At 40.3% G+C, this 27119-nt stretch overlaps 1 protein-coding gene across 1 annotated transcript in view; it reads left to right on the top strand.

The window, feature by feature from the left end:
* The first annotated feature begins 8318 nt into the window (after positions 1-8318).
* LOC149198479 (histone deacetylase 19-like) overlaps positions 8319-27119 on the top strand; it is a 63230-nt gene continuing 44429 nt past the window's right edge. The window contains exons 1-7 of the mRNA XM_089402069.1: positions 8319-8579; positions 9210-9746; positions 10521-10961; positions 11080-11222; positions 11500-11590; positions 11737-11864; positions 11951-12026. Coding sequence (XP_089258195.1) covers positions 9219-9746; positions 10521-10961; positions 11080-11222; positions 11500-11590; positions 11737-11864; positions 11951-12026 — 1407 coding nt within the window. The 5' untranslated portion in view covers positions 8319-8579; positions 9210-9218. The remainder of the gene's footprint in view (positions 8580-9209; positions 9747-10520; positions 10962-11079; positions 11223-11499; positions 11591-11736; positions 11865-11950; positions 12027-27119) is intronic.

The raw sequence follows: 27119 nt of genomic DNA, 5'->3' as shown, positions 1-27119 counted from the left end.
AACCTACAAGGGTTACACCACAACAATTGGAAGAAAAAAGAGAAAAAGGGCTTTGTTACAATTGTGATAGCAAATGCACTAAAGGTCATAAGTGTGTTGAGAAGAAATTATTTTACATAGAATATGAAGAGGAGGAAGAAAAGGATCACGAAACAACAAAAGAAGAAGATATACGCCAGGACCCCACCCCAGAGAAAGAAGAAATGAATCAAGCCATATCTTGTAAAACATTGGCAAGAATTACCACTCCTCAAACTCTCAAGATAAAAGGACATATCAAGAAGAAAAAGGTGTAAGAAGTGAAAGATCACATCGAGAAAGAAGAAATGAATCCAACCATATCTTGTAATTCATTGTTCGAAATTACCACTCCTCAAACTATCAAGATAGAAGGATATATAAAGAAGAAAAATGTTCAAGAAGTGAAAGATCACATCGAGCATCAAGAAATAAATCCGACCATATCTTGTAAAGGATTGAAAGAAATTACCACTCCTCAAACTCTAGAGATAGAAGGACATATCAAGAAGAAAAAGGTTCAAGCAGTGAAAGATCACATCGAGCATCAACAACAAGTTCTCCAACTTTTAAAGGATAACGCCACTTCGGTGCAAAATCAAACGAAACAACAGGCACTTAAAAAATGGCGACCTTACCGAATGGGAAGACTCTTCAAGGATGAGGATGTGGAAGCATTGTTTTGTGCTATTTATATTAATCAACCAGATTGGATAAACGAAGCAAGGGATGAATGGAAGAAGGACGAAGAAGTATGGCCACTTATTCAAAAGTTGCAAAAGATCCCAATTCAAACAATATTGCCAGAAATTAAAGAGGAAGGAAAAATCATATTGGAACCTGGAGCAGTCACAGAAACAAGAACCTGACAGCTACAACATCGATCAATTTCAGAGTATCTCATCAAGTGGAAGAACTTACCCGTTGAATATTCCACATGGGAGGACAAGAATTTTATACAGAAGCATCAAGAACTACTCAAGCGTTGAGGACAATGCTTTTTGAAGGAGATGGGCATGTTAGGCCCCTATACTACTAGTGTAACCCCTTATTGTTATTAGTATAACCCACTTGTTATATTGATGTACCCATGTAGTGCCCATATTGTTACTATTGTGCCCCATAGAAGCCCACTATTGTTATTATTGTGCCCTTACATTATCATTGTTATGTCGGCTCTGATTATGTTATGACCCCTTAGACTCCTATATATAGAAAGGAGGTCTTTTCATTTGTATCATCCAAGAATTGTTCATCTATGTAATATAAAGGAGGTTTCCCCCTCGAAGAGGCTGAATTCTAAGGCGTTGATCTATCTTTTCTATCTTTTCTTGAGCTGGTTTCATAACACTATGCTATTGGGGCAACCCTTACTCAACACGGGCATCCAGTGGCATATCAATGTGAGACACTTTCAGACACAGTCCGGAAGTATCCCACTTATGACAAAAAGATGTATTCTATTGTGAAGGCTTGCTGACAATGGAAACATTACATTTTGGGGAAGGAAACGGTCATCCACATAGACCACCGACCCCTGTAGTGCATACAGACCCAAGGGAAATTGCAGAATGATCGCCATCAAAAGTGTCCACATACCTGCAATAGTTCCATTTGAATATCAAGTATAAGAAGGGCAACACTAATAATGTTTCATATTGCCTCAATCGACCACCGATCATGGCAGTAACCACTGTGCTCAACTCTTATGGGCATGAGACTTCTGATTGGCCACTTCTCTACAAAAGTGACCCAGAATTCGGCCACACATACCAGACACTCTTGGAGGGTCAACATGTTCCAGATTTTCACATCCAAGATGCCCTGTTATGCCACCTGGGTCACCTTTGTGTTCCTTCAAGCGAGCGTGCCAAGATGATTTGGGAAGCAGACTACAGTCGAGCTGTTGGGCATTTCGGGGTCGAGAAAATGGTGGCAGTACTGCAAAAGTATTTCTATTGGCCGAATCTTCGACAAGATGTTGGGAAGTACATTGTATCATGCACTGCCTGCGCCATTACCAAACCGACCATCAAGAAGCAAGGCCTCTATACCTCGCTACCTACCCCTAGTCGACCTTGGGAATCCATCTCCATGGATTACATGTCAGGCCTTCCTTCCACTAAGCATGGAAATGATTGTGTTTTTGTGGTCATCGACAGGTTCTCGAAGATGGCCATTATGACGACTTGCAAGAAGAATATCACAGCAGAAGCCACTGCTAAACTCTTCTTTGAACTAGTGTGGGTACACTTTTGGATCCCATAGTCTATCATCTTAGATCAGGGCAGCAGGTTCCTCAATACATTTTGGTCCAGTCTCTGGTCGATGCTGGACAACAAACTCACTAAGTCCACAGCCTTCCATCCTCAAACTGATGGCTAGAGAAAGGTTGTCAACAGGATGATCATACACATTTTGCACATGTACAACTCAAAGCATCCACGCACATGGGATGAGAACCTCCCCTATGTTCAACACAGCTACAACCAGGCTCTCCACAACTCGACTGGCCACAACCCTTTTCAGGTGGGCTTGGGATTCCAACCATTATGTCCCATTGATGTGGCCATGCCATTTGCAGCTACTCACGCAGATTCAGCTCATGTCCAGTCTGAAAAAGATAAGGCAAACAACTTCATTGAGCACATCCAACATATTCGCCAACAGGGCGTCAAAACGGGTCCAAAACTTCCAAAGCCATTTTGAGGCCCTAAACGACATTTTTTTAGAAATCATCAACAACCGGGATAGGGAATTTGTCTTTGATCGTGAGCTTGTTGAGGGCCCTGAAGTCTGGACACATGTGTCATTCCCTAGTTTCTTGAGCACCATGACCACTGGTGATGAATAAGTACTGATGCTAGGACGAATGACATCGGCTTAAAGGAGTTCCTTGATGATTTTTTCAATTTCATTCTTTTGGGCGAAAGGATATCAATATGGCCGCACATTCGGTGGTTGTGTCCATGGGACCAAAGTGATGCTATGATCATTTTCCCTCTCGAGGGTGGAAGCTCTTTAGGTTTGTCAAATACCTGCTAGTGTTGATTCAAGACCTGTTGCATGTCAGGATGAATATGAAGAGTAGTGGGCTCGATGGCCTGGATGGCATTAAACTGGGCGATAACTCCATGATGGCCCTTTTTCAACAACTTTTCCATGCGATGCGAGCTGATGATAGAAGGAGCACCTGCCTGGAGTCCACGGAGGGTATGCATGTGGTCATTCTGCTTAAATCTCATATATAACTCCTAGAAATCCATGGTGATTGGGCCTAGTGTGCGAAGCCATTCAGCCCCCAAGACAATGTCACAACCACCCATGTTAATCGCAAACATGTGGGTCTTGAGGTGGTAGTCTCCCATCTGAAGTTTGATATTTTCACAGTGGCCTTCACATTTCATTGTCCCCCCATCAACAATCTGGACCTGGAAATTAGAGATTGCCCTAACAAAACAATGAGCAGCTTCAGTGACTCGCTGATGGACAAAGTTATGAGTGCTGCCACTATCAATCAACACTACTAGAGGGCAATGTTTAATAAAGCCTATGATTTTGAGAGTTTGAGGCGCAGAAATGCCCACCAAAGCATATAGCGAGATAACTGGTTCCTCTGGCGTAGCTGGGAGTTCATTGTCCTGCTAGGTTTCCTCAACTTTGTCCTCTGGTCCCTCAAGGGTGGGGCTTCCTCAAATGAGCTGTGATCAGTAACATCAATTTGAAAGAATTTGGGTTCCTTGCATTTATGCCCTGGGGAGTATTTGTCATCGGAGTAGTAGCCCAATCCTTGTTTTCTTCTTTCAGCCATTTCTACTATAGACACCTTTTGAACCTTAAGTGTTTGGGTAGGGCCTTGACCCTGGGTGGGGCGTCCCTTGGCTATGAAATTTGGACGAGGAGACTGGGCAGCTAAAGCACGTTCCACTTCGATAGCCTTGTTGCAAGCGTCTATCCATGTAGGTGGGTGGTGCATCCGAACATGTGCTTGGATGGCTTTTGAGACCACTTACAAAGCATTACAAGTAGAATTCATCTCCCAGACCTTCTGTGTGGATGGCCAATGTCTCAAAGGCTGCAATGTATTCTTTTATTATGCCTATCTGTCGGAGCTTAGTAAGATGACCCAAAAAATTAGAGTCTTTATCAAAGCAGTCACAAAGAGATTTTGAGAACACTTGCCAAGTTAGTTTCCCGAGATAGCATTTCTGATGCCACTGCCACCATTGCCATCTCTCTTGGTCCAAGTAAAGGGCTCCCACAAGTAGTTTAGTTGGATTGTCTTGGATATCATTCAAAAGGAAATATTGTTCCATTTGTGCTACCCATACTATCGGATTAGAGCCATCAAATTTATACATGTCCAGCTTGGGTCGCCGAGGGTGGGAATGTTGGTGATTTCCATGGAAGTGAATATGATGGCTATATTCTCCTTCAAGGTCTTCATTAAAACCATGTGCCTCCGAATGCAACCCTTACGTGCTCACTTTGAAAGTGTCCATGAATTTATGCATCTGGTCCGCTATGTTCTTGAAAGAAGCCAACTGTTTTTCAAGGCTATCAATCTTTTCGTTGTCCATGGCTTGAGCTTTGGTTTCTACCATACACAGATCTTGGTCACTTGCCGTCACTTTGAAAATTTTTGGGACTGCCCAAAAATTGAAGCTGGCAAGTGAATGGTACCACATCGATCAGGTCATCGTCCTGATTCTTATGGGCTAAGTCGCTTATAAGCGTCTCGGGAAGGCCTCAGATTTATTTATTTATTATTATTATTTATTTTATTTTTTATTTTTAACTTTGAATGGAGTTTTACTCCCCGCTTATCAATACTACAGTGGCCAATTTCTAGAAAACTTAATCCTACCCAATGTCTTGCAAGAATCACCCCAAGGTATAGGAGCCATAAGCCTCACTGCACAAATGGTCAGATCTGCCTGCGAAACCCCCAACTGCTGAATGTGAGTTGGACTGCGGTGGCGACAAAACCCCAACTGCTAGATCTGAATGGTACTGGGTACTGTGGTGGTAGACCTCAACTGGTGGATCTGATTGTTGCGGCAGCGAAAAACCCCAACTACTAGATCTGATCTGGCAAATAAGATAATGGGCGATCTTCAGAGAATCAAGGGAACTATGGTCTTAAGGAGTGTCAGGTGCTACAGATCGCAATATACATAAGGGTCCAACAATAGTATTTGGCCCAATCTTTTAGGGCACTAACTAAGGAGGATCAACCATACCCTTAGCCGTACTACCCGACTACCCTATCGTATGCACGAGTAATCTCCCCGAGTGCTGTTCTCGGTGTATTATAGCAGCAAGACGGCTGACGGTTTATCTAAGGCGAGGTTTCAAGTGAGCCTAGGGGGCTTCCGATATACCCAGAGGGTACGTGGAAGACAGTCCGTGTGCGGTTCTGTCTAATGCGCTACTACTCGAAGGGGTACCCACAGGGGTTACAAGGGAGTCCAATAAGCGTGACCACATCTTGTATTTCCTGCGTGCATGCCTCCCCAAATCCGCAGTTTTATGCGCCCAATGACAAATCATGTGGTTTAAAGACGCCAGAATATGTCTCTAGCTTTAAAACATTTCTGCCAAAAATGGAGATACCACTAGCCCTGGAAAGCACTCTGATACCACTTGTTATGCTCTTGACCTGCGAGAAGATTCCAAAATACCAAATATGCGCAAAAAAACAACCCAGAACACAAAACAAAATGAGAAAAACAACAAGTATTTAATTATTCATAGATGAAAGCAATGTTCACTTGCCTCTTCGAGGGGGCAACCTCCAGCAAAGCAGAGCTCGATTACAAAATAAGACACGATGCTCCTCAATGGGGAGTCTTTATCCTTTATATAGGATTCATACATACAATACCATGAGTCAGTACCATGGTTCTCTCAATACCATCTATCTATTACCATGGCCCTTTTGCAACTCACTGTGTTCCCTTTTTTAAATGCGGGTCAACCACTTACAATTACTAATACGAGCTTTATTGACTCTTTAACTAACTATAACTATGACTCGACACTATTACATAAATAAAGGGGTTAGGGTTGGATCCTAACAAACCCTAACCTTTCCCAACAATAATTAACATGCCAATAAAGATAAAGAATGTACATATGGTGGTTTTGATGGCCTCTAGTGGTCCCAATGTTCGGGATGTAGGCCACAATGTTGTCCACCCTCTCGAAGTCTAGTATACCTTGGTGTTTATGGCACACTTTTTCTTCATTTACATTGATTTCTGCTTGGATTTCTAGAGGAGTATGAATTTGATAGCTATGAGGAGAGGACTACTTTGAATTGAGCCTGAGTGACCCCAATGCTCCAATCACCTCCATCACCCCTTCTATTGTGGGCTTACTGACATGTCATGGAAACGACGAGAAGAAAAAACATGTTAGGATAGAGAAGACTCAGAGCTGAAGGGTGAAAGAAGTGTACTTCAAAGAAGAGGACACAGGTTGAGTTTGAGATCACATGTGTATGTCCTCCATCATCCATTAATGACAACAATGGTAAGAGAAAAACTAGGGAGAAATTTCTTGACAGAGAACTAGGGAAGAAGGAGTTATAATCAATAGTTATGGAGGGAGGAGGAAACAACTGGGAGGAGATAACTAGAGGGAGAATGGGAAACATAACCACTAGCTTAAAAATAACACCCCCAATGAAGGTTTTGGAGGTGTTAACACTAGTGGAGTTAATGGATTCATCGGGCAAGGAGGATGCCAACTTCACCAAGGCCACGTTAAATGCTTTTGTCGACTGGTTGACATGTTGGGAGGTGGAGAGGGCAGGAGCCTTGGCCCAACTTCTGGCAGACGCGTTGCCTTCGACAATATACACCCCCATTGGGAATAACTCTAGCCTTTAAATGCCAAATATTATTTACTTTTTTATTATTATGGCAAAATAAGGGGAATTGGTAGATTCATTGTTTGTCATTGAGTAGGTTCGAAGTTGAGTTGAGTAGATCCACATCTATTAATGCTAACAGTGGCAGGAGACAAGCTGGGGATAAATTGCCTATTAGAGAACTAATGAAGGAGTTATAATCAAGAGTCATGGGGGGAGAAAGAAACAACTAGGAGGAGATAATCAAAGGGAGAATGGGAAGCATAGCCACTACCTTGAAGACAACACCCCCTATGAAGGCTTTGGAGGCATTGTTACGAGTGGATTTAATGAAGTTCATTGCGCGAGGATGGTGGCAGCTCAACCAAGGCCACGTTAAATACTTATGGCGATCGGTTGACACATTGGGAGGTGGAGGGGGCAGGAGGCTTGGCCTGGCTTATGGCGGACATGTTACCTCTAGCAATCGACACCACCATCAAGGAATAATTCTAGCCTTTAAATACCAAATATTCTTTGCTTTTTTTATTTTTATTTTTATTCATTATTATTTTTAATTTTTTAAATAAGGGGAATAAGTAAATTCATTGTTTGTCACTAAGGAGGTTCAAAGTCAAGTGAGAGGAATTGCCCCTATACCCCTAAGCCTAAAGTAATTGCCCACAAACATGCTTGGCGGGTTAACCAAGTTTCAAACCTAGGTAAGCCTAATATTGGTTAGTAAACGCCTTTTGGTGTGAGACGTCTACTGTTCAACCTAGCCTAATGGGCTAAATGCTTTAAAAAGAGGACATGAGGGTTGGATTTTATCCACTTATGTGTGCATGGGCCATGAGACCATTTAATATGATCACTTTGGGTGCAACCACGTGTTCTACCACTACCTCAAGGTACCCCCACAACTCTAGAATAAGTTCGCATGAGAACTGAACCATGCTTAATGGTGAAAAAACCCTCGATTTCCAGTGTTGGATCCAACCTCTTTGAATAAAAACCATATACATTAACAACAAAATTTGTGTAATGAGTCCAACTATACCAAACAATAAATAAGCACCAATTCTTTTTTACTAATTAATACTAAACCCATCCCATCTAAATTAGACATTCAATTTACCTATTTAACATGATTATAAACAAACCAATCCATGGACTCGAAACCTTCTCTATGGCATACATATTCTCATGATATGAAAAAACAACAAAATTACAAATGATAAAACCAAAAAACAAAAACAAAATTACGAATGATAAAACCAAAAAACAAAAACAAAATTTCTGTATTGTTAAATTTAAGCATGGTCATGTTTCCGCTCCAATCCAGGCTGACCCAGTTCACAAAATAAACATTTAAAATGACACACATCCATTGGTGGACCCGATGGTCTATCCCTATAAAAATTACTCGGACATATGTCTAGACTTGCAATTGGTTCTATCACTCGAGACTTCCTCTCAGGCTGTTTTCCAATTCTGGACTAAGCAAGGGTGCAGGCGGCAGCCAGTTGGAACAGTGGCAGAGTGGGGGTGAACATGCAACTTCGTGGGAGCATGGACCCGCTGTGCAAACACACGCATAGCTGGAAGTGCTACTAACGAGTAAATACTGCGAAGCCATTCGGTCTCTGAATTCATCCGACTAATTTTGGGGTGCAACCATTTGCCAGGGGCCCTCGATTAGACGGTTTGTAAAATGCCCTCTTGCTCAGATTCATTCATTCATTGAGTTCATTGTTTATAGTCGTGTTTATGACTGGCGACCTTCTGACCGTCATTCAAATCCAGATATATTTTTGTTTAGCTTAATGGGTGCTGTAATATCGCTCCGGTCAATGAGTATTAAAATCTACTTAAATTTGTATTCAGCTAAATAGTTGGTGAGATTTTTACTCGAATCTGCCAGTATTCAAATCTAGTCAATATCCGTGTTGAGCTAAAGAAGCGCTGAAGGTTTGCTCGAATCAGCAAGTATTGAAATCTAGTTATAATTGTATCTTAGCTAAATGGGTGTTGAAAGTTTGCTCGAACCAGCGTTTACTGAAATCTACTTATGTTTGATTTTGCTAAATGGCTGCTGAAATTTTGCTCAAATCACCGATCATCAAATCTAGTCACTTAGTTTGTAGCTAAATGGGGGCTGAAATTTTGCTTAAATCAGAGAGTATTCAAATCTAGTTATATTGTATTTAGCTAAATATGTGTTGATAATTCGTTGAAAATTGCTCAATTCAGCGAAGCATGTTGCTCATTCCTCAACATTGCCATTTCAAATACGAGAGTTTGAGAATAAGAGGTTTTCTGTGGTTGATATCAGGAGGGTGGAATGGAAGAATCGGGCAATTCACTGACCTCTGGTCCGGATGGAAGTAAGCGAAGAGTATCTTATTTTTATGATTCAGACATCGGGAACTACTACTACAGTCAGGGCCACCCGATGAAGCCACATCGAATCAGAATGGCTCACAGTCTGATAGTTCACTATGCCCTGGATGAGAAGATGGAGGTTTGTAGACCTAATCTTCTACAGAGCAGAGAGCTTAGAGTATTTCATGCAGATGATTACATATCGTTTCTTCAGTCGGTCACTCCTGAAACTCAACACGAACAGCTACGACAATTGAAGAGATTTAACGTGGGGGAGGATTGCCCTGTTTTTGATGGGCTATACAATTTCTGTCAGACCTATGCAGGGGGCTCTGTGGGAGCAGCTATCAAACTTAATAACAAGGAAGCAGATATTGCCATTAATTGGTCTGGTGGTCTCCACCATGCTAAGAAGTGCGAGGCATCTGGCTTTTGCTATGTAAATGACATTGTCTTGGCTATTCTTGAACTTCTCAAGGTCCATCAAGTATGTACTCTCCTCCCATTCATGGCATTGGTTTCTTTTCCCTTCCAGGGTGCTGCTCAGTGGTTTCTTGTCACTGATTATAGCTTGCAAGTAATGATTGGGATTATGGAACAGTCCTTCACTATGTCTGCTTTTACGCAGGTGGATTTAACATTCTGCTGTATCTTTGTAGTTGATTTTTAGACTCTTTAGCGTGAATTTAAGGTTTGTCAAAAGCGGGTATACTCCACATTGTATGGGGTTGAACTATACTATTTGCACGATTATGTTATATAATCTGTTCTTAACCTGATTTTTTGGGTACAGTTTGTTCAGATCATTTTGATTTGTATGTGTGAATACAGTCTAGTCTATGATCTACTGCTGGAGTAGTAAGGCACTGAACCCCTTAAGCACCGTAACTTAGGGTCTCCACCTTTACATTATTCTGGGTATCTCTCTTGCATTTTTTGGTACTTTTTTTGGTTTTGATCGCAGCCTGTTCTGGTTCTATTCCAAATGTATAAGTCTCACAGGTTTATTACGATAGGTATCAGTTGTTTTGTTTCCGAAGAAGCTGTTATCTAAAAGACTGGGTTAATTCTTATTTTTTGTGGAAGTCCTTTTTGTTATTGATCTTAGCCTGGCTTCTAAAGTTCTATGCAAGGCACGTTGCCATACAAATGCCTTTTGATTTGTGTGTGACATACCTGTAACTTGTAAGTGATAGAGCTAAACAAATTTTCCTGATTGTTTAACTTACATTAACGTTCGTTTGCCTTTTCAATATGTCAGCGAGTGCTTTATATTGATATTGATATTCATCACGGGGATGGTGTGGAGGAGGCCTTCTACAGTACTGACCGAGTCATGTCTGTGTCATTTCACAAGTTTGGAGACTACTTCCCAGGCACAGGCCACCTTAAAGATGTAGGATACGGGAAAGGGAAGTATTATTCATTAAATGTTCCTTTGAATGATGGAATTGATGACGAGAGCTACAAGAATCTCTTTAGGCCTATAATCCAGAAGGTAATGGAAATATATCAGCCGGAAGCTGTTGTCTTGCAATGCGGAGCAGATTCTCTGTCAGGCGATAGGCTAGGTTGTTTTAATTTATCAGTCAAAGGACATGCAGACTGTGTTCGATTTCTTCGGTCATTTAATGTTCCATTGGTGCTTGTTGGAGGCGGTGGTTACACTATTCGCAATGTTGCCCGCTGTTGGTGTTATGAGGTCAATTTTCTTTTCTTGCTGTTAGGGATTCTTTGGTGGTTTAATTTATCTACTCAGATCTTTCTTCAAGAAGCAGCGCAGATTTTGCTAAATAGATGTGTGAACTTTCTTGTTTCAGACTGCAGTTGCTGTAGGTGTCGAACCCCAAGATAAATTGCCTTACAATGAGTACTATGAATATTTTGGGCCAGATTATACTCTCCATGTGGCTCCTAGCAACATGGAGAATCAGAATTCAGCCAAGGAATTAGCAAAAATAAGGTACACTTTTTGATTTATGAATTATTCCCAAATCTTTGTGAACATAATTCTTAGCAAACAAAATGAATGCCGCTTGTTCGTGTCAAATGTTTTAACTTTGAAGTATGTAGAAATTTCATTAAGTAGGTTTCAGATGTCTATATGTACTTATTTTTGATTGACGTTTGTGAAAAATTAAGGAGCAGTTTCTTGGGGGAATGCATGGTTTCTTCTAATTGTAATAGCTGATACTGATTGCCCTTAAACTATGTTTTTTTCCATTGGATCTGTTGTCTAGAAACACATTGCTGGAACAATTGAAACGAATACAACATGTTCCCAGTGTGCCATTCCAAGAAAGGCCACCAGACACCAAGTTTCCTGAAGAGGTGAAATTCTTCTTGGATTTTCGATGTCTGCCTTAATCAGTTCTTTAATTTTAGTTCGTAAATATACACTAAGTAATATATTTTCCATAGTCAGAAGCTGTAGATGTCATTCAGCTGACTAGGATTACTAACTGTATTATCAACAGGATGAAGAGGATTATGAAAAGCGACCTAAAGGTCATAAATGGGGTGGAGAATACTTTGGTTCGGAATCCGATGAAGAACAAAAACCTCAGAATCGTGATATAGATATTTCGGACAAACCTGGCATAAGGCATGAAACTATACAGTCCTTAAATTCATTTTTAGCTTACTTTCACACTTGCGTTGTTCTCCTCTCAAAAATGAATTTGCTTGCAGAAGGCAGTCACCTCCTAATGTTGAAGCGGCCAAAAAAATAAAAGTAGAAGAAGAAGATGGAGACGTTGGAATAGTTGTAAGCTCTCATTGTTCTCACTTTGAAGTCTTGATTTCCCAAATCATTTTAGCAGCATATTCTGTCTATATCAATTTCTGTCTTGTTTAATTATTTCCATTTAATCGGGTATAAGCTGCAGTTACATTATACTGTAGCAATGCTAGCACTAGAGCTATATAGGTCCAGGGAATCATCTTGGACAAAAACCCATGTTTACTTTCCCTAGGTAATGTAAACTCCAAGGTTGAATGGTGTCTTCTCATGTGAATTTCCTTTGGAAGCCATCTTCTTAGTCCCATCTTTTACTTATTTATGGGAATGAACTGTATACTTGGTCTTGGTATTTTATCTCCATTCTGGGCTTTGTTTTATTGCGCCAAGAGGTGCTCTCCAGCCCAGTATGGAAGAGATGTTGTAATGTCTCGTCTCGTCTCGTTTTGTCTTGTCCAGTCCTGTAAACATTTTGACTCGGTCAGATTACATAAAAATAAAAGTAAAATAAAATAAAATTAAAAAAATAGAATAAAATAAATTAATAATTAAAATAAAATTGAGGTAAACTAGTCAATTTAACGTTGGCGGTTTTTGGCTCCAGGTTTTAACAATCCATGGTTTTTCTAATGGTATTCTTATGTAAGAAGAAATATATATATATATATATATATATATATATATATATATAATCTCTTGAGGTGGAAACCTGTTTTAAAGTGAAAAGAGATTTGATCTCTCTCGGCGCTTGGTAGATCCGTAGTTAAGATGGATCTAGGCTGGTTAGGAAGTTTAATTCATGACAAGTGGGATGTGAATAGTTACCTGGTCTGCAATGGAGACTGATATTTTCTAAGGAACTAGGCTTATCTTGGCTGCGCAACATGACCTAGCAAAAGGAACATGAACCCAAAATTGTTCTTTGCTGTTGGATCTATTGTTTTGGCAGACAGGAACATGTATAAAAGCTCTTTCAGCATTCTAGTAGAGGCTGAAAAGTTCCATTGTTGTTTAGCAGCTTTAGAATTACTTGAAGTCCGGCAAACTTCAGGCAAACAAATATGTAACAGAATCATAGCGTGTTATGCAAACATGTTAGTCTCTAACATTTATTTTTCACTTATATATGGAATATTAACAAAATTTCAACTGTTTGATGATATGCTAGGCTTACAATTATCATGCATGTTTCACTCAAGATGGCTGAACCATCCAGCAGCTGAATTTCCTAACAGATGGCCTATCATTTCGTTAGTCATTTAGTTAACATAACTTATTTAAAGTAATAAATATTTACATAAATGCTCCCAAAATAAACCTAAACAAACCTAATGCATATAGATGAAAACCAGTAACAAACCGTTGCTTTCTTTGATAACTTTATTTACATCAATTTAGAGTGTCGTCCATTATTTACTGGGCCTACAGCAGCTGTCAGCTGACGATGTCCAATAACTTGTCTTTTTTAACCCAACATTTTGGACTTCAAGGCGAGTCCATCATTAGGGATCACAATTCACAACTGAGATGTTTTAAGCGTGATATTCTTTGAGCTATTAATAGTCATAGACTGTAACAGTAAAGATATATTTCATGTCAGTTCATAATGACTATTGTTAATTTTCTTTAATAATGGTTTCCATGTGTGGCTAAGTTTTAGACTGTCCTCTTTATTCATAGTATTGGTTCTTTTTCTATTTCTATGGCTTCTCTTACTCTTCTTTTTAAATAGTGATCTTCTTTCTGAATAAGTTTTGCGTTTTCCATGCAAATGTAGTGAGAGGAGGAGCATGCGTGTTCTGCCAGGGCGGACGTTGATGTCCTATATCTTAATATGTCAGCCTTGTGTTCTTTTAATCTTATGCTAACCGAACTTCCAGTTTCACCTATGTATTCTTTCTCACATAAACTGTTGACACCTAATCTGGCCAGAAATGTTTGTAATTGCAGATTTGAGTTGGCGAGTCTGTACAATCCAAGTGTCCCAAGGGTTTTTCAGGGAGCTGAATCCACTTATGCATCCAAAAATGCAATTTAAAAAATTAATTGTATTGCTGAATTCTGGTGAAAAAGGCCAAAAAGTAGAACATTTTGATTCCACCCTAAATAAACCATACTTGATTGGTGCTCCACGACCAGAAATTGACTAATTTGGCCCTGCTGCCACACTGTTTATAACGTAGCCAAGTATTCAAATATGAAAGATATCACACAAGAAATTGGTCTTGCATGACAGTGTTTCAAAAGATATTATTTCAACATAACGGACAACCTGCCCTATGCACTGTTATCTGTGAATCCAGGTGCCTCAAAAGGCAAGACATTCAGTCCCGGTATTGGTCCTGAAATTAAAGTTTTATGGTTCAAGTAAAATTGATACCAGTTTCTGAGATCCCTTTGAAGTTCTCAAAGGCAGAAAGCATCTCGATTCTTGACAGGGTTTTCAAGGGTAGATCACTGATGCAAAGCCCAATTACAAAAGATTGAATTATGTAGGGGGTATTTATAGATCTGATACCTTAGAGCTGACTCAAACCTAGCTAATCAAACACATTAAAATAATATTGTGATGCTTGCACAAGGTAACTTGAAACAATGCATTTTATCACCCTTACAATTTGCAATAGTTGGTGACTTAGCACACTAACACATCAATGGATTTTCTTGAGAAGTTGATATAAGCCTAATCTTCTAAGTGGGACAGAATCATGCTTTGTAAGTGGCACAAGAACTAGTGTTGCTTCAGTCCACCCCTCCCCTTTTTAACATGTTTTATGTTCAAAATTCTTGAGATGTTGAGAATGTGTGAGCTTCACTTTTGGTCATGATCGACCTTATATTGTATCATTTGTTATATTTAGGTTTGGTTAAGGCTGACCTAGTCAACATAAGCTCATAAGCCCTCTTGGGGAAAGCGCCCTACCCCTTGTTGTGTATATATACACCAACTCTCATTTGTAAAATTGATTCAAGTGGATTATTTTCCATCTTTAAAAATGTTTTATGCCCAAGGTCACCATCAAAGTGTTGCACTCTCCTGTGCTTGGTTTCTCTCTCTCTAGCACACTTATGCTTGTGCTATTTCTTGGTTTCGGTTGCCCATCTCTCCAGTCTTTGGCAAACCAACTTAGTGTTTTGTATCACTATTCTTTGTATTATTTTTGGCACTCCCACATTGTATTCAGACTGGCTGTACTCTTCAATCCCATTGACCTACTTTTGTTGTCATTTGTTGGACATTAATAAAATTACCCTATCTTATATGTAGTGCACTTATGCTTGGGTTTATTTTCTCTTTCTAGGGATATTTTGCCCTATTTCTTGTTTATTCTCTATTTTGCAGTATTAAAGTTTTTGCTGGTTGGTTCCATTTGATTTGTTTCGATCCTCTCTTGTAAATCTAGAATCAGTCTGAAATTGGATCGAAACCAGAAAAAAACAAGACCGAAAACTAATCAACCAAATAATACATAAAATATTCAAATTTTAAAGAAATATATATATATATATATATATATATATATATATATATATATATTCATGTGCATCCATATGAATCCAACAAACTGTTTGTACACAAATATGCAGATGTTCGTAATTATATAGCAAGAGTGCATATAACCAAAATAGTGCTTAATGCAATACATCTCTGAACAAAAAACACATCAACAAAGAGGCTCTAGATGGTGTCAACAAATACCTACATATCATCAAAATCATTGTGTATATTGGGATCCTCATCATCAATATCACCCTAAGCATTAAAGTAAGATAGAAAAAACTAAACATGTCAAATCGAGATTTTGTTTGAGTGATGGGTACATTTAGTTCCATTCCCTTGTACGCAACAGAATCCAATGGAAATGCTGCAATCCCCTCAATTGTGAAGTGCTCATGCTAGTTGCATAACCTTGTACACGACAAAATCCAATGGAAATGTTGCAATACCCCCAATTCTGAGATGCTAAAAACTATTAATTTTGCTGGGTTTTGAGTGGGATCTAAAATCCTAAAATGCTAAAAAATGTTAAGTCTATTGGATTTTGAGTGGGATTTAAAATTCTACTTTCTCCATATGAAATCCAATGAGGTTGGAACTGTTACCCACCAAAAGTGGGTAACCCTATAGGAGAACTTTTCTCTGATCATGGATAACCAGCTAGCCAACAACCCTATATATTGCTCAGTTAAGATGATATGCCATATTCTTTCTCCAGTTGCATGGGTCATACACCTCTTGCGATCCGACATTCCTCATAAATGAAGGTGGGCTACCACTCGGTAAGTACTTTAACCATTTTGCAATCAAGTGCTTTTACATATGTTTTGGGCTAGAAGCACTTAATACGGTTGATTACATAACTACTTCTAACAAGGTAGTGAGTACTTTTATTGGACTTGGTCTAGTTAGATATTTGAAAATAACCCTAGTTTGAAGTCTTACTATGCCCTTAACAATTAAGTGTGGTCCACTATGATGCATCTATGGTCATTGTCTCTAATAATTGCTTGCTTTCACTTGAGTCTGAGATGGTTTTGCCAGGTGGTTTTACACTGAGTAACAAAGGCCTTGAGGGCACTTTCATTTTATGCCTACTCCACATGATGCCCAAGTTGTACCACAATTTTAGAGAGTAGTGATGACTTTGCATATGTAGCGTTGCCCTTCCACAATAGTGTTTGGCACTTTAATGATCTTGACAGTTGATTGACACCTCAAAGCACCCTCAGATGCTAAAACGTCGAGCTGGATTTGCTTAGCATTGGAGATTCTTGAAGATGTACCCTATGGATCTAGCATGCCCCCAGGCTAGCCTTGACACTGTTTGGTGGGCATGTCTCAATCCAGAGTCTAGATGATAATGATGATCCCTAGGATGATTAGGGAGGGTTTGTACCACATCATGGAGCCCCAACACTCGAGAGAGACTGCACCATGTTGTCTTGATGATACCCATGGAGATAACACTAGGCACACAGAGTTGGCTTTTGGACTTATGGAGATATTTTGAGGCTTGATTTGAGGACTTTTCCTCAATTCATAGATGATTATGATGTTTGGAGATGCATCTAGCCCTCATCTTGCACTTTTGGAGCCTTAGTAACCCAAAAGGGCATGTCGTCATGCTTGGATAGGATTTTTGGCTCACACGTGTGGGCTCCTCAATTCATAGATGATTATGATGTTTGGAGATGCATCTAGCCCTCATCTTGCACTTTTGGAGCCTTAGTAACCCAAAAGGGCATGTCGTCATGCTTGGATAGGATTTTTGGCTCACACGTGTGGGCAATTAGTGGCTTGTAACCCACTTCATGTTCACTCAAAATTAAACTTGTTTTTTTTTTCCCATGGGAAAAAGTCGTAATTTTTTTTTTATAGGAACGGTTATGAATTGTATTAATGAGTTGGTCTAAATACCAGTCTTCTGAATACAATAGGTATGGGCACTATCCAATTGGATTCTTCCTTCTGAGATTCTTTTAGCCTTGCTGTCCGCTTCCATTTGGAATCAACAATTGCGCTTTTATTTCCTATTTGCCCCAGTTTAAATATACATACAAACAGCTTTAGAATTAAGCAAAAAAACATCTTCTGAAATGCTTTAAGGAATTGGAACCCATGCTTCTTCCCCATCTCTTTTCAATGTCCCGACCGATAGCTGAGCAGCTTTATTGGCTTCAAGATCTGCCTCTTTGTTGTTGTCTCTCAGCACGTGAAAGAATTTCAGATTTTGAAACATCTTTGCCATTCCTCTGATTCTATGGATCAGTCTTGCTAATCTTAAATCCCGTGGAATGGAGCTAGTCACCATAAGTTTGATGATCACTTCAGAGTCCCCCAGGATATTGGCCTCCTTGATTTCCAGATTCTGAAGTTGTTTGAGTCCTTGGAAGAGGGCAAATGCTTCAGCTTGGATGCTGGAGTTGATTCCTAATCCCCAGGCAAAATGGAGGATCTCTGCACCATCTATGTTTTTAATTACTCCCCCTGCTCCAGCGCTACCCGGGTTACCTTTTGCTGCACCGTCAAAGAAGAGGGAGTGCATCCTCTGGTTGAGAATCCAGTTTTGAAAGTCCTCTCTGCTTTTTCCCCTTATTTGCCATTCCTCTGGAGGAGCCATGCTTTCCACTTCGGGTAACAAATCAAAATCCGCGATCGTGTGGTGTAATATGACAGGCCAATGGGGGGTCTTTAAATTGAAAATGGCCTGGTTACGCGGAATCCATAAAGCCCAGCATACAAGCAGTGGCATATTAATGAATTTTCCTGAGTGATTTTGACACCAAATGTTCCAAGCATCCATGAGATTGTGCCCTTGCCAGTTTTTTAAGTTAGGATAGTGAGTGGTGATGGATTGCCAAAATTCCTTAGCTGTATTGCAATTTAAAAAAAGATGCTCTGTACTTTCTTCTTCCTTGCGGCACAAGTGGCACCAGAAGGGACCATAAAATGATCTCTTCATTAGATTGGTCCCGGTAGGGATCTTGTCGAAGAGAATGTTCCACATCAATAAGCGTGTTCGAGGAGCTGCCTTGAGCTTCCAGAGCATTTTCCAGGTTGGGAGGATGTCCTGTGGCTTGTAAGATTCCATGAGCCTTAAATAACCTTGTCTCGGGGTGTATACTCCGTGTTTTGCAAAGGCCCAGATTATCTCATCTGGTCCATCTGTGAGTCTGATATGTGCCTGGGTGAGGGCATCCGTGTAATCCTGCCATTCGTGATGCCACTGAACCGGTATCTCCAAAACTCGTGCTGATACCCAAAAATTAAAATTGTTATAGTGCTTTTAGGTGAATTAATGGATGTGATAGATGTGACACCCCTAGTGTACTTTTCCCCTGGTTTTTGTAATGTAATGTTATTCGAAATTATAAATGAGTATTTTTATGTAATGGCCTGAAGAGTGGGACCATAGATCGATGAACTCAGGTGGGGTTAGCTAGCACCTTTAATTAATTTTATGATGCAAATAATAAGAAAAAGAAGAGGAAGAGTCCAAGAGGAACATGACGATGCACCCTTCAAAAATTATAAAAAGGCATTTGCACATCAATGTTGGGGTTGGAATTGTTGATTTTTTGTAGCTTGGGAGTTACTCCAAGCCCCAGGGTTTCGGGTTTGGAGGTTGGAGCACCACAAAAGGGCTTTATGGGCTTTGAACCCAAGCAAGTGGGTGTGAAACCACGAGGAGTATTGGGCATGTGATGATTTGAGGTGATAGAGGATCCTAAGAGCAATCGAGAGCATCAAAATTCACTCAAATCTGATTTGTCTACGATGAGATATGAATTTTTAATGTAGTTGTGGGTTAATGTGGCACCTAATGGAGGTCGACTTGATGAGTTAGAGTGCCACAAGTTGTGTGGTTGACACCGCATGACAAGAGAGTGTTTTTAAGGTTGTTTTATGTTGCATTCTTGTGTAAGAAGGTCTGTTTAGGTACAACGTAGGAGTCTGGTTTGTTACAGGAGGCGTGAGGGTTGTTTGGAGCAGCAATCAAGTAGGTCGCAGCTTGTACCTTGTGTTGGAAGAAGACTGAACCTGAAATGTTGCAGAAGAAGGGCGTTGTGAGGCCTAGGGAAGGATGGAAACTCTTCTTAAGGGCAACGTTCAGGAGCAGAAGCAAGGCCATAGTAGTTGAGGTGATTTTGGTGGAGGCAAAAGGAGTTGAAGTAGTGTGTCATCAGTCCTAACCGAGACCAAAACCTATTGCAATTGGCAGTTGTGGGTTGTTCACAAACAAAGTTATGAACAACTCAAAAGGAGTGTCTATGTGTTGATGCGTTGATGGACAAACAATCAACGTGAGAGTAGATTGGAGTCTGGACAGCTAAGATTCAGTGACCATATGGACTTGGAGCATTAATAGAGGTAGAAACCCTCCATGCACTTTATCTGATTTATTCCTACCTACTTGTTCCGTTACTTAACAAGTTATTTACAATGTAAATACTGAAAATAAACACTAATGCATGCTCAACATATTACAGATCAACAACTGAAGGAAACAAAAACAATCACACCAAATGATAACGTTATTTTTGGACCAATGTCCATGGAAAAACCCAATGTGGGAAAACCGGTGCAACTATCTGAGAGTTTTCTTATTCAACAATATCAAAGTACAATCCTGGGTGCCAAATCCGACTTTACCCAACAGAGAATTTCCTTGGCAGTAATACCTCTCTGTTTATGACAAATGTCCCGGCTGAAACCGCAGATAAACCTTCCGACAGCTCCTCAGCACCAATCTGCGCCATAAACTCCAGCGTTTGCCTTTTTGGACTTCGTTAGCCCCTCTCTGCCTAGCGCTGGCCCTGTGTCACCTTGAATGGGTCTGCGTCAGCCTTAGGAGGCCCTGCGTCAGCCTTCTGGCCCTCTGCGTCAGCAACGCCGGCCTCTCTGAAGCTCTACGCAGTTCTCGGCCGCCCCTGCGTGGCCCTACGTGAGCCCTGGCTGCTATTGTGTCACTCTCTCTGGCTACTGCGCTGCTCTTTCGACACTATCTTTGCCTCTCTGTACTCAATGCCCCTCAGCTGCAACTCCGATCACTAATTCTATCTCTCTTAACAAACCCCACTCTAGAGAATAAAATGATTGATTGTGTATTCTCCAAGTGACCCTCAAGCCTCCTCTTATACTTTTCTCGTTGACATATCAACGATGGAGATTAAGTCCCTAATCAACGACTAAAATTAGATCTGGCTTGATCCATGTCTTTTGGACCATTCTAACACAATTTTATATTAATACACATTAATATTTTAATTTCCCTGAGTTTAGACTTAGGGACTCCATTAAAAATATTAATTATTTTAATATCTCCCAAACTGTTTAGGATCTGCCCAAACCCTTTTTGGGTATTAGAGATCTCATGTGCCCCAACCTCTCCACCAAATTTCGTGGCTAGAGGACATTTGATGCTACGCCAAATCAACACTCCCTCTTAGCGAGGACTGTGCTCTAGTAATACTCCTCACTGAGTATTATTCTAATCATCCGACATTGGTTCCTGTGCTGATGCTAGGCCTGCTGCCCACCATCCTCTGCACTGTTGCATCCTGTACTGCTACCCATGGTTCTGCCACTGCCACTGTTGCATCTGTACGATAGCTCTCCCTGCATCCATGCTGCTGTTGGTCCTTTCTCCCAACATTGCATCCGCACTGCAACTCCTCTCATCATGTTGCATCATGTTGCCCACTGCTGCACTTCAACTCAGTTACTGAGAAGTAAGTAACTGATCTCCCAACTCTGACCTTTCTGTTGGGCTAGAGACACACGTTGATGCTGAAGCTCCCTCTGTCGTTGACAAGTGCTCCCTCTTTGACCTCTGCGCTGTTGCAACAACTTCCGCATCTCACACTGTTGCACACTTCTCTGTGCCATCTTGAACTGGTTCAACACTCCCATGCCTCTCGCATTGCTGCAGTGTGCTAGCCACGCGCTGTCTCGTGACTCCTGCACTGTAGCTCTCTCTGCTGCAGCCTGCTAGCCACACGCTGTCTCGTGACTCCTGCACTGTAGCTCTCTCTGCTGCAGGCAACTAGCCACGCGCTGTCTCGTGACTCCTGCACTGTAGCTCTCTCTGCTGCTTCATCCACATCCGTTTCTACCCACATCAGCAATTCCTGCTACTCCTCTTCGGGGCTCCCATAGCAAGGTTTAATCCAAGAGGCTGGGTACCTCGAAGATCTTGCTTCTCATCGCTTCTAGTTCGCCTGACTAGAGCTCGATGTCTCCCCACTTCCGCTCAAGTGGTGCGTGTGCACTCATGGCACAATCATCATCTGTCTCCACTTCCTTCTCGACAATATGTGGTACTACATGGTTCTTGACCTCGTCAATGATGATGCTCTTGGCCCTCGCCATTGCTTCCTCGTACTTGTCATTCTTAGCTGGGTCGCCTGGGATAGCTATCGTCTTCAAGGCGAAGTGCTTGACACAATTTCTGTCAAGTACGGATAAGATTCTGGCCTTCCAGACTGCGAAGTTCGACGCTCTGTCCAGCCTGTCCTGGTCTCTTACTCCGTGTAGTGCCATGATGCTCTTCTACTTCCCTCCTGGAAGTTCTCAATCTGACTCCCTCTGAGTCTTGATTTCCCTCTTGGAAATCCTTTTGCTGATGTCGAGATGCAAAAGGATTTCCAATCGTCTGTGCAATAGCACCATTGATCCGGTTTTCTCGGCTAGAAACCCTTGGTAGCAACTCCCTCCTCTTGGCCTTGCTCTATCAGGTACTGTTTTGACTACAATACCTCACCAGCTCCACTCTGCAATGTTCCCACAGCCTTCTAAACCCCAACACCCTGAAGGTGAGAGCTCCTAGGCTCTGCGCAATCTTGACACCAGCAACCCGGCCTGCTCAGCCAACTATGTCAACCTTCCTAGTTTCTGCGTGAGGCTCCCTTTGCCTTCCTTAGCCTCTGCACTGTCTCTTCGTTGCTCCCCTTGATGACACAGGCACTGCGTCACCCTTCCCTTGTTGTTTCTCTGCTAGAAACAACTTCTGTCACCTTGGGACAATTGTTTTCTGCTGCCATTGCTCCGCTTGGCTGATGTCCTCAGCGCTCCTATGATCTGCAATCACGCTCCTATGATGTCCAAACTTAATCATAACTAAAAACTTCGCCTTATTTATCCAAGTGCCACTAAATTTATCCACTGTTTTGGCCGGACCACCAAATTGGAGATGATCCAAATTTATTTGGCGATAACTAAATCTTGTCCATTTTGCCAAGTTTGACCACAACTTTGACTAAGCATAACTTCTGCATACGAACTCAGATTAAGGCGCTGTTTGCGCTGCTGGATTCCTTGTGATGAGCTCTTTGACTTTTTGACTTGGTCTTGGTTTCACTGAGTTTTGAAGACATTGTTTTTTGGGCCATTAGGGGTCCTCCTGGATCAAGGCAATTCAGGCAACTAAGTGCTCCCTCTATAGAGGCACTCATGGATGATGATTTTACACAACTTATTATAAACCTATGGTTAACTCTTTTCATGAAATAAATCCCATACCATAACACCTATCACTTGCACCTTTCATTTTAAAGAGTTGGCTTAGTAATAGTTCCTCCCCTTAGGGTTGGCAACTCCTGAGTCTTGCAACTTGTATACAATCATAAGCTAGTGAGACATTTGACGACAATATTTGTATGAAGTACTTTGATGGCTTTGACATTAAATATGGTCCACCTCTATGCTCATATGGTTCTTGTACTAATGATGTTGATCTCACTTGATCCGTTGAGTATGTATTAGATGGTGTTTCAATTACAACCAAGATTCATTGAGGGATGTGTTTTACATCCCTAGATGTACCAGGCAGGACTTGCAGTGAGCCACCAAGGTTGAAAAAGATACTTGTTCAAATTTCAAGTTCAAAAGCCTTGCAGGGCAATTTTTCTCTTTCTTTTGGTTTATTGTCTATGTAACTTCCCTACCCCCATGGGAGAATTGTAATAAATGATGTTAACATGATGAACTTATGTAAAAGACTTAGATCCCTATGACTTAGTTATTAGGGAAGTTACTCTAGAGTGTTTTTTTACTTGGTTAATCATTTTTTCTTTTTAACGAATAATATTTTTCTTAGTTTTTTCAGTCATACCTCCAAAGCTAGAGCACGTCCTAATGGCTAGGCCTTAGTGTTGTTGTCTAAGTGTAGAGTCAATGTATATTACCATGCTACTCATTATCCAAAGTCTTATGGAATTGCATTAGATTTTCTAGGGTTTTTTAAGTTTTAAATTAAAAAACTCCCCCAAACGAGATTTTTCCTTGTAAAATTTATGTAATAATTAAAAAAGTGGTATTGGGAGGTGTCATATGCCTTGGGGGTACTCATTTGTTAAATCTATTTGTTATCTTACATCTTGGAATTCAAGATTATATGTGCTTCTAGTTTGATTGGCATATTTTCTAGATTTCATATGTAGGAAACACCTATCTCTTAACAAAGTTTCTTGGCAAGAATTTTTTGTAAGCTTTATAGGCACCTCAATTTGGAGAAGTGGATCACTTTGGCTAGATGCTCCATTAACTTCAAACCATAAGAAGCAATATCCTACCATGCTCCAACAAGAGGCTCCATTGCCCAAGGATTCCTCCTACAAGCTTCTTCCTCTTCTCTTACTTCTAAGCTAAAATCTCTAAAATCTTTTCTAGTTACTTTTCTAAGCTATCATTGATATATTTGGCAAATTTTAGTGCTAATCGTTTGTTGTTCCAACAACAAATAACAAGCATCTAAGAGAGCTAGCTTTAGTTAGCTCTTTCTTGGTTGTTTAGACCAATGTTATGAGAACTGAATCGATGATTGAACTGGAAAATCCTTTGAACCAAGAACTGGTCAAAACCAAAATGTAACTAGTAAAAAATAGGACCAAAAAACCCGTCGACCAAAACACATAAAATATTCAAATTTTAAAGAAAAACATATATATTCACGTGCATCCATATGAATCCAAATATGCACAAATAAGCAAAAGTTCTCATTTATATAGCATGTAAGGGTGCACATGACCAAAATAACATCAAGTGCAATTCTTCTTTGAATCGAAAATACATCAATAAACAGGCTCTAGATGGCCTTTGGCATCCCAAAAATCATGCTACAACAAATGCCTACCTATCATCAAAATCATTGCTTATATTGGGATTTTCGTCATCAATATCGCCATCTAAGCATTAAAATAACATAGAATAAACATAACATGTCAAGTCAAGATTTTGTTTTAGTGATGGGCACATTTTTAGTAGGGTTGTGATAGAGGAGTTCGACAACCAATGCCACTAACATCAAGGTACATAGACAATTTGGTACTCTTAATTATATACTAGTTCACTACTCTCATACATGAACAAATTCAATGGAAACATTGCAACCCCCCAATCCTGAAACCCTGAAAAACAATTAAGTTTGCTTGATTTTGAGTGAGATCTAAAATTCTACTTTCTCCATATGAAATTCAATGAGGTCGGAATTACTCTCAAACATCCCGAGTCATTTCATGGTAGTGTTAAAAATTTCAGTAAAAGGATTTCTCCTTTATCTTTCATTTTCGTTCTTTTACTTTAAGAATTTAACATTAGCATGAATTACATAGCAATACCAGGGACATGGGCATGAATATTGGGCTACCCCACTCAAAAATTCTTGTTTTCTCTTAAAAAAGTTGTGTTTCAAACATCTTTGAACTAACTATACAGAAATGGCGGGTTCAACACTGAACCGACCATTTTCTGTTCCAAACCTTGAATCGGATGGGTTTGGGCCCCAAACCCATCGGGCCGGCTGGTTCCACCAGTTCTGGTCTAGTTCATTTGGGGCATCTATTTTGCAGGTTTGCGAACATACAAGGGGCAGTGATGCCCAAATTTTGGTGATTTAGACCATTCCTATAGTTCACTGTCACCGAGCTGCCTCTGCCTCTGTACAATAACCGATTTTTGCTATCACAATACAATGCTAATGTTGTCATTGCAAGCTTAAGGTCATCACCAGTTGTGTAAACTTTTTTTGCTCGAAAGATCAAACCAGTGTTCCATGGGGATGCGTCCCCCAGGGTTGGGTGCATGCACCCCACGCACCCGGGACGTGGAGTCTACTGGGGGTGTGTTTCACCACACACCTTTTTTGGGGAGTCTTGGGGAGACGCAAGGGGGTGCATTTCCCCAGTGTGGGGGACGAGACTCCCCAAAAGGGGCGTGTTCGGGCGCCCCCCCTCAAAACTTCAGTGTCTTGTATATAGTATATGGTAATATACTAGTATGCTTTGCTTTCAATTTAGATTCTAGGATGATGAATGATGAATTTAATTTTTAAATCAATGTTGATTGTAGAATGATTAATGATGAATGATATGGGTCAGTGTATTTGAATATTCTTTATTGATTTTTTTATTAAATCTCACGGTATGGATGAATAATGAGTATGTCATATGAAAGATGCATGTATCAAAATGAATGATGATGATGGATCAATGTATGTCATTATTTAATTCAATTATGAATTTAAATTTTATGTGTGGGTCAAATTTCAATTTTCAATGTATTAGTATCCATATTACTATTAGTTTATTTAATATTTAGTCTTTCATTATTGAACAATCAATATGATTCTGAATTTTATATATATATATATAATTGAAAATCATATACCTCGACATCCCCTCGCACCCTTGAAATTTCCCTAAAATTTGAGGGTACTCCCACACGTCCCCCTTGTGCATCTCCCCGCACCTGCGTCTCGTCCCATTGGAGTCTTGGTGGAACATTGGATCAAACCCTAATATCATAAACAACTCTGCCAAGTAAAACCCATATCTTAACAACTTTGCTCAACACGTACACCTCTGTGACAAAACCTGATATCTTTTGTTTAGGTAGAAACCCTAGCACAATGTTATGCAAACAACTCACAAAATAGAAGAAAAGATAGATCAATGACTTGAAAAATAACCTCTTTGAGGGGGTAACCTCCTTTACATCACATAAATGAACAATTCTTGGATGATTCAAATGATAAGACCTCCTTGATATATATAGGAGTCTAAGGGGTCACAATATAATCAGAGCTTACATAACAATAATAATGTAAGGGCACAACAATAACAACAGTGGGCTTCTATGGGGCACGACAATAACAACATGGGGGATACATGGGCACAACAATAACAATAGGGGCTACACTAACAATAACAATAAGAGGAATACACTAGTATTATAGGGACCTAACATGCCCCTCTCCTACAAAAAAGTGTTGTCCTCAACGCTTGAGTAGTTCCGGATGCTCCTGTATAATATTCTCATCCTCCCATGTGGAATCTTCAGCGGGTAATAATCCCACTAACTTTTTTGACCATCTCTCTACATTCCATGAGTTGTGAGATATGGAGTCCACAAATTGTCACCTTCATAAAATGCCGCAATGAAATAACATTCTATTTTCTTGCAATATAATGCCATTTTTATACAACAAATTACATGTACTTGTGGACCTTTAAAATAAATATCTTCCCTGCCACAATTGCCAGATGCCATTTATTGCAAAGAAAATTATTTTTGCACCATTTACTGGAGATAAACACCAAGATGTTGATTTTTTGTAGCTA

Source organism: Pinus tabuliformis, chromosome 2_1 (genome assembly GCF_031772625.1).
Source record: "Pinus tabuliformis cultivar Carrire ecotype Pingquan chromosome 2_1, CPIR1, whole genome shotgun sequence".
NCBI classification, from domain to species: Eukaryota; Viridiplantae; Streptophyta; class Pinopsida; order Pinales; family Pinaceae; genus Pinus; species Pinus tabuliformis.
Note: the sequence above shows the minus strand (reverse complement) of the source record. Positions and strands in the feature narration are given on the sequence as shown.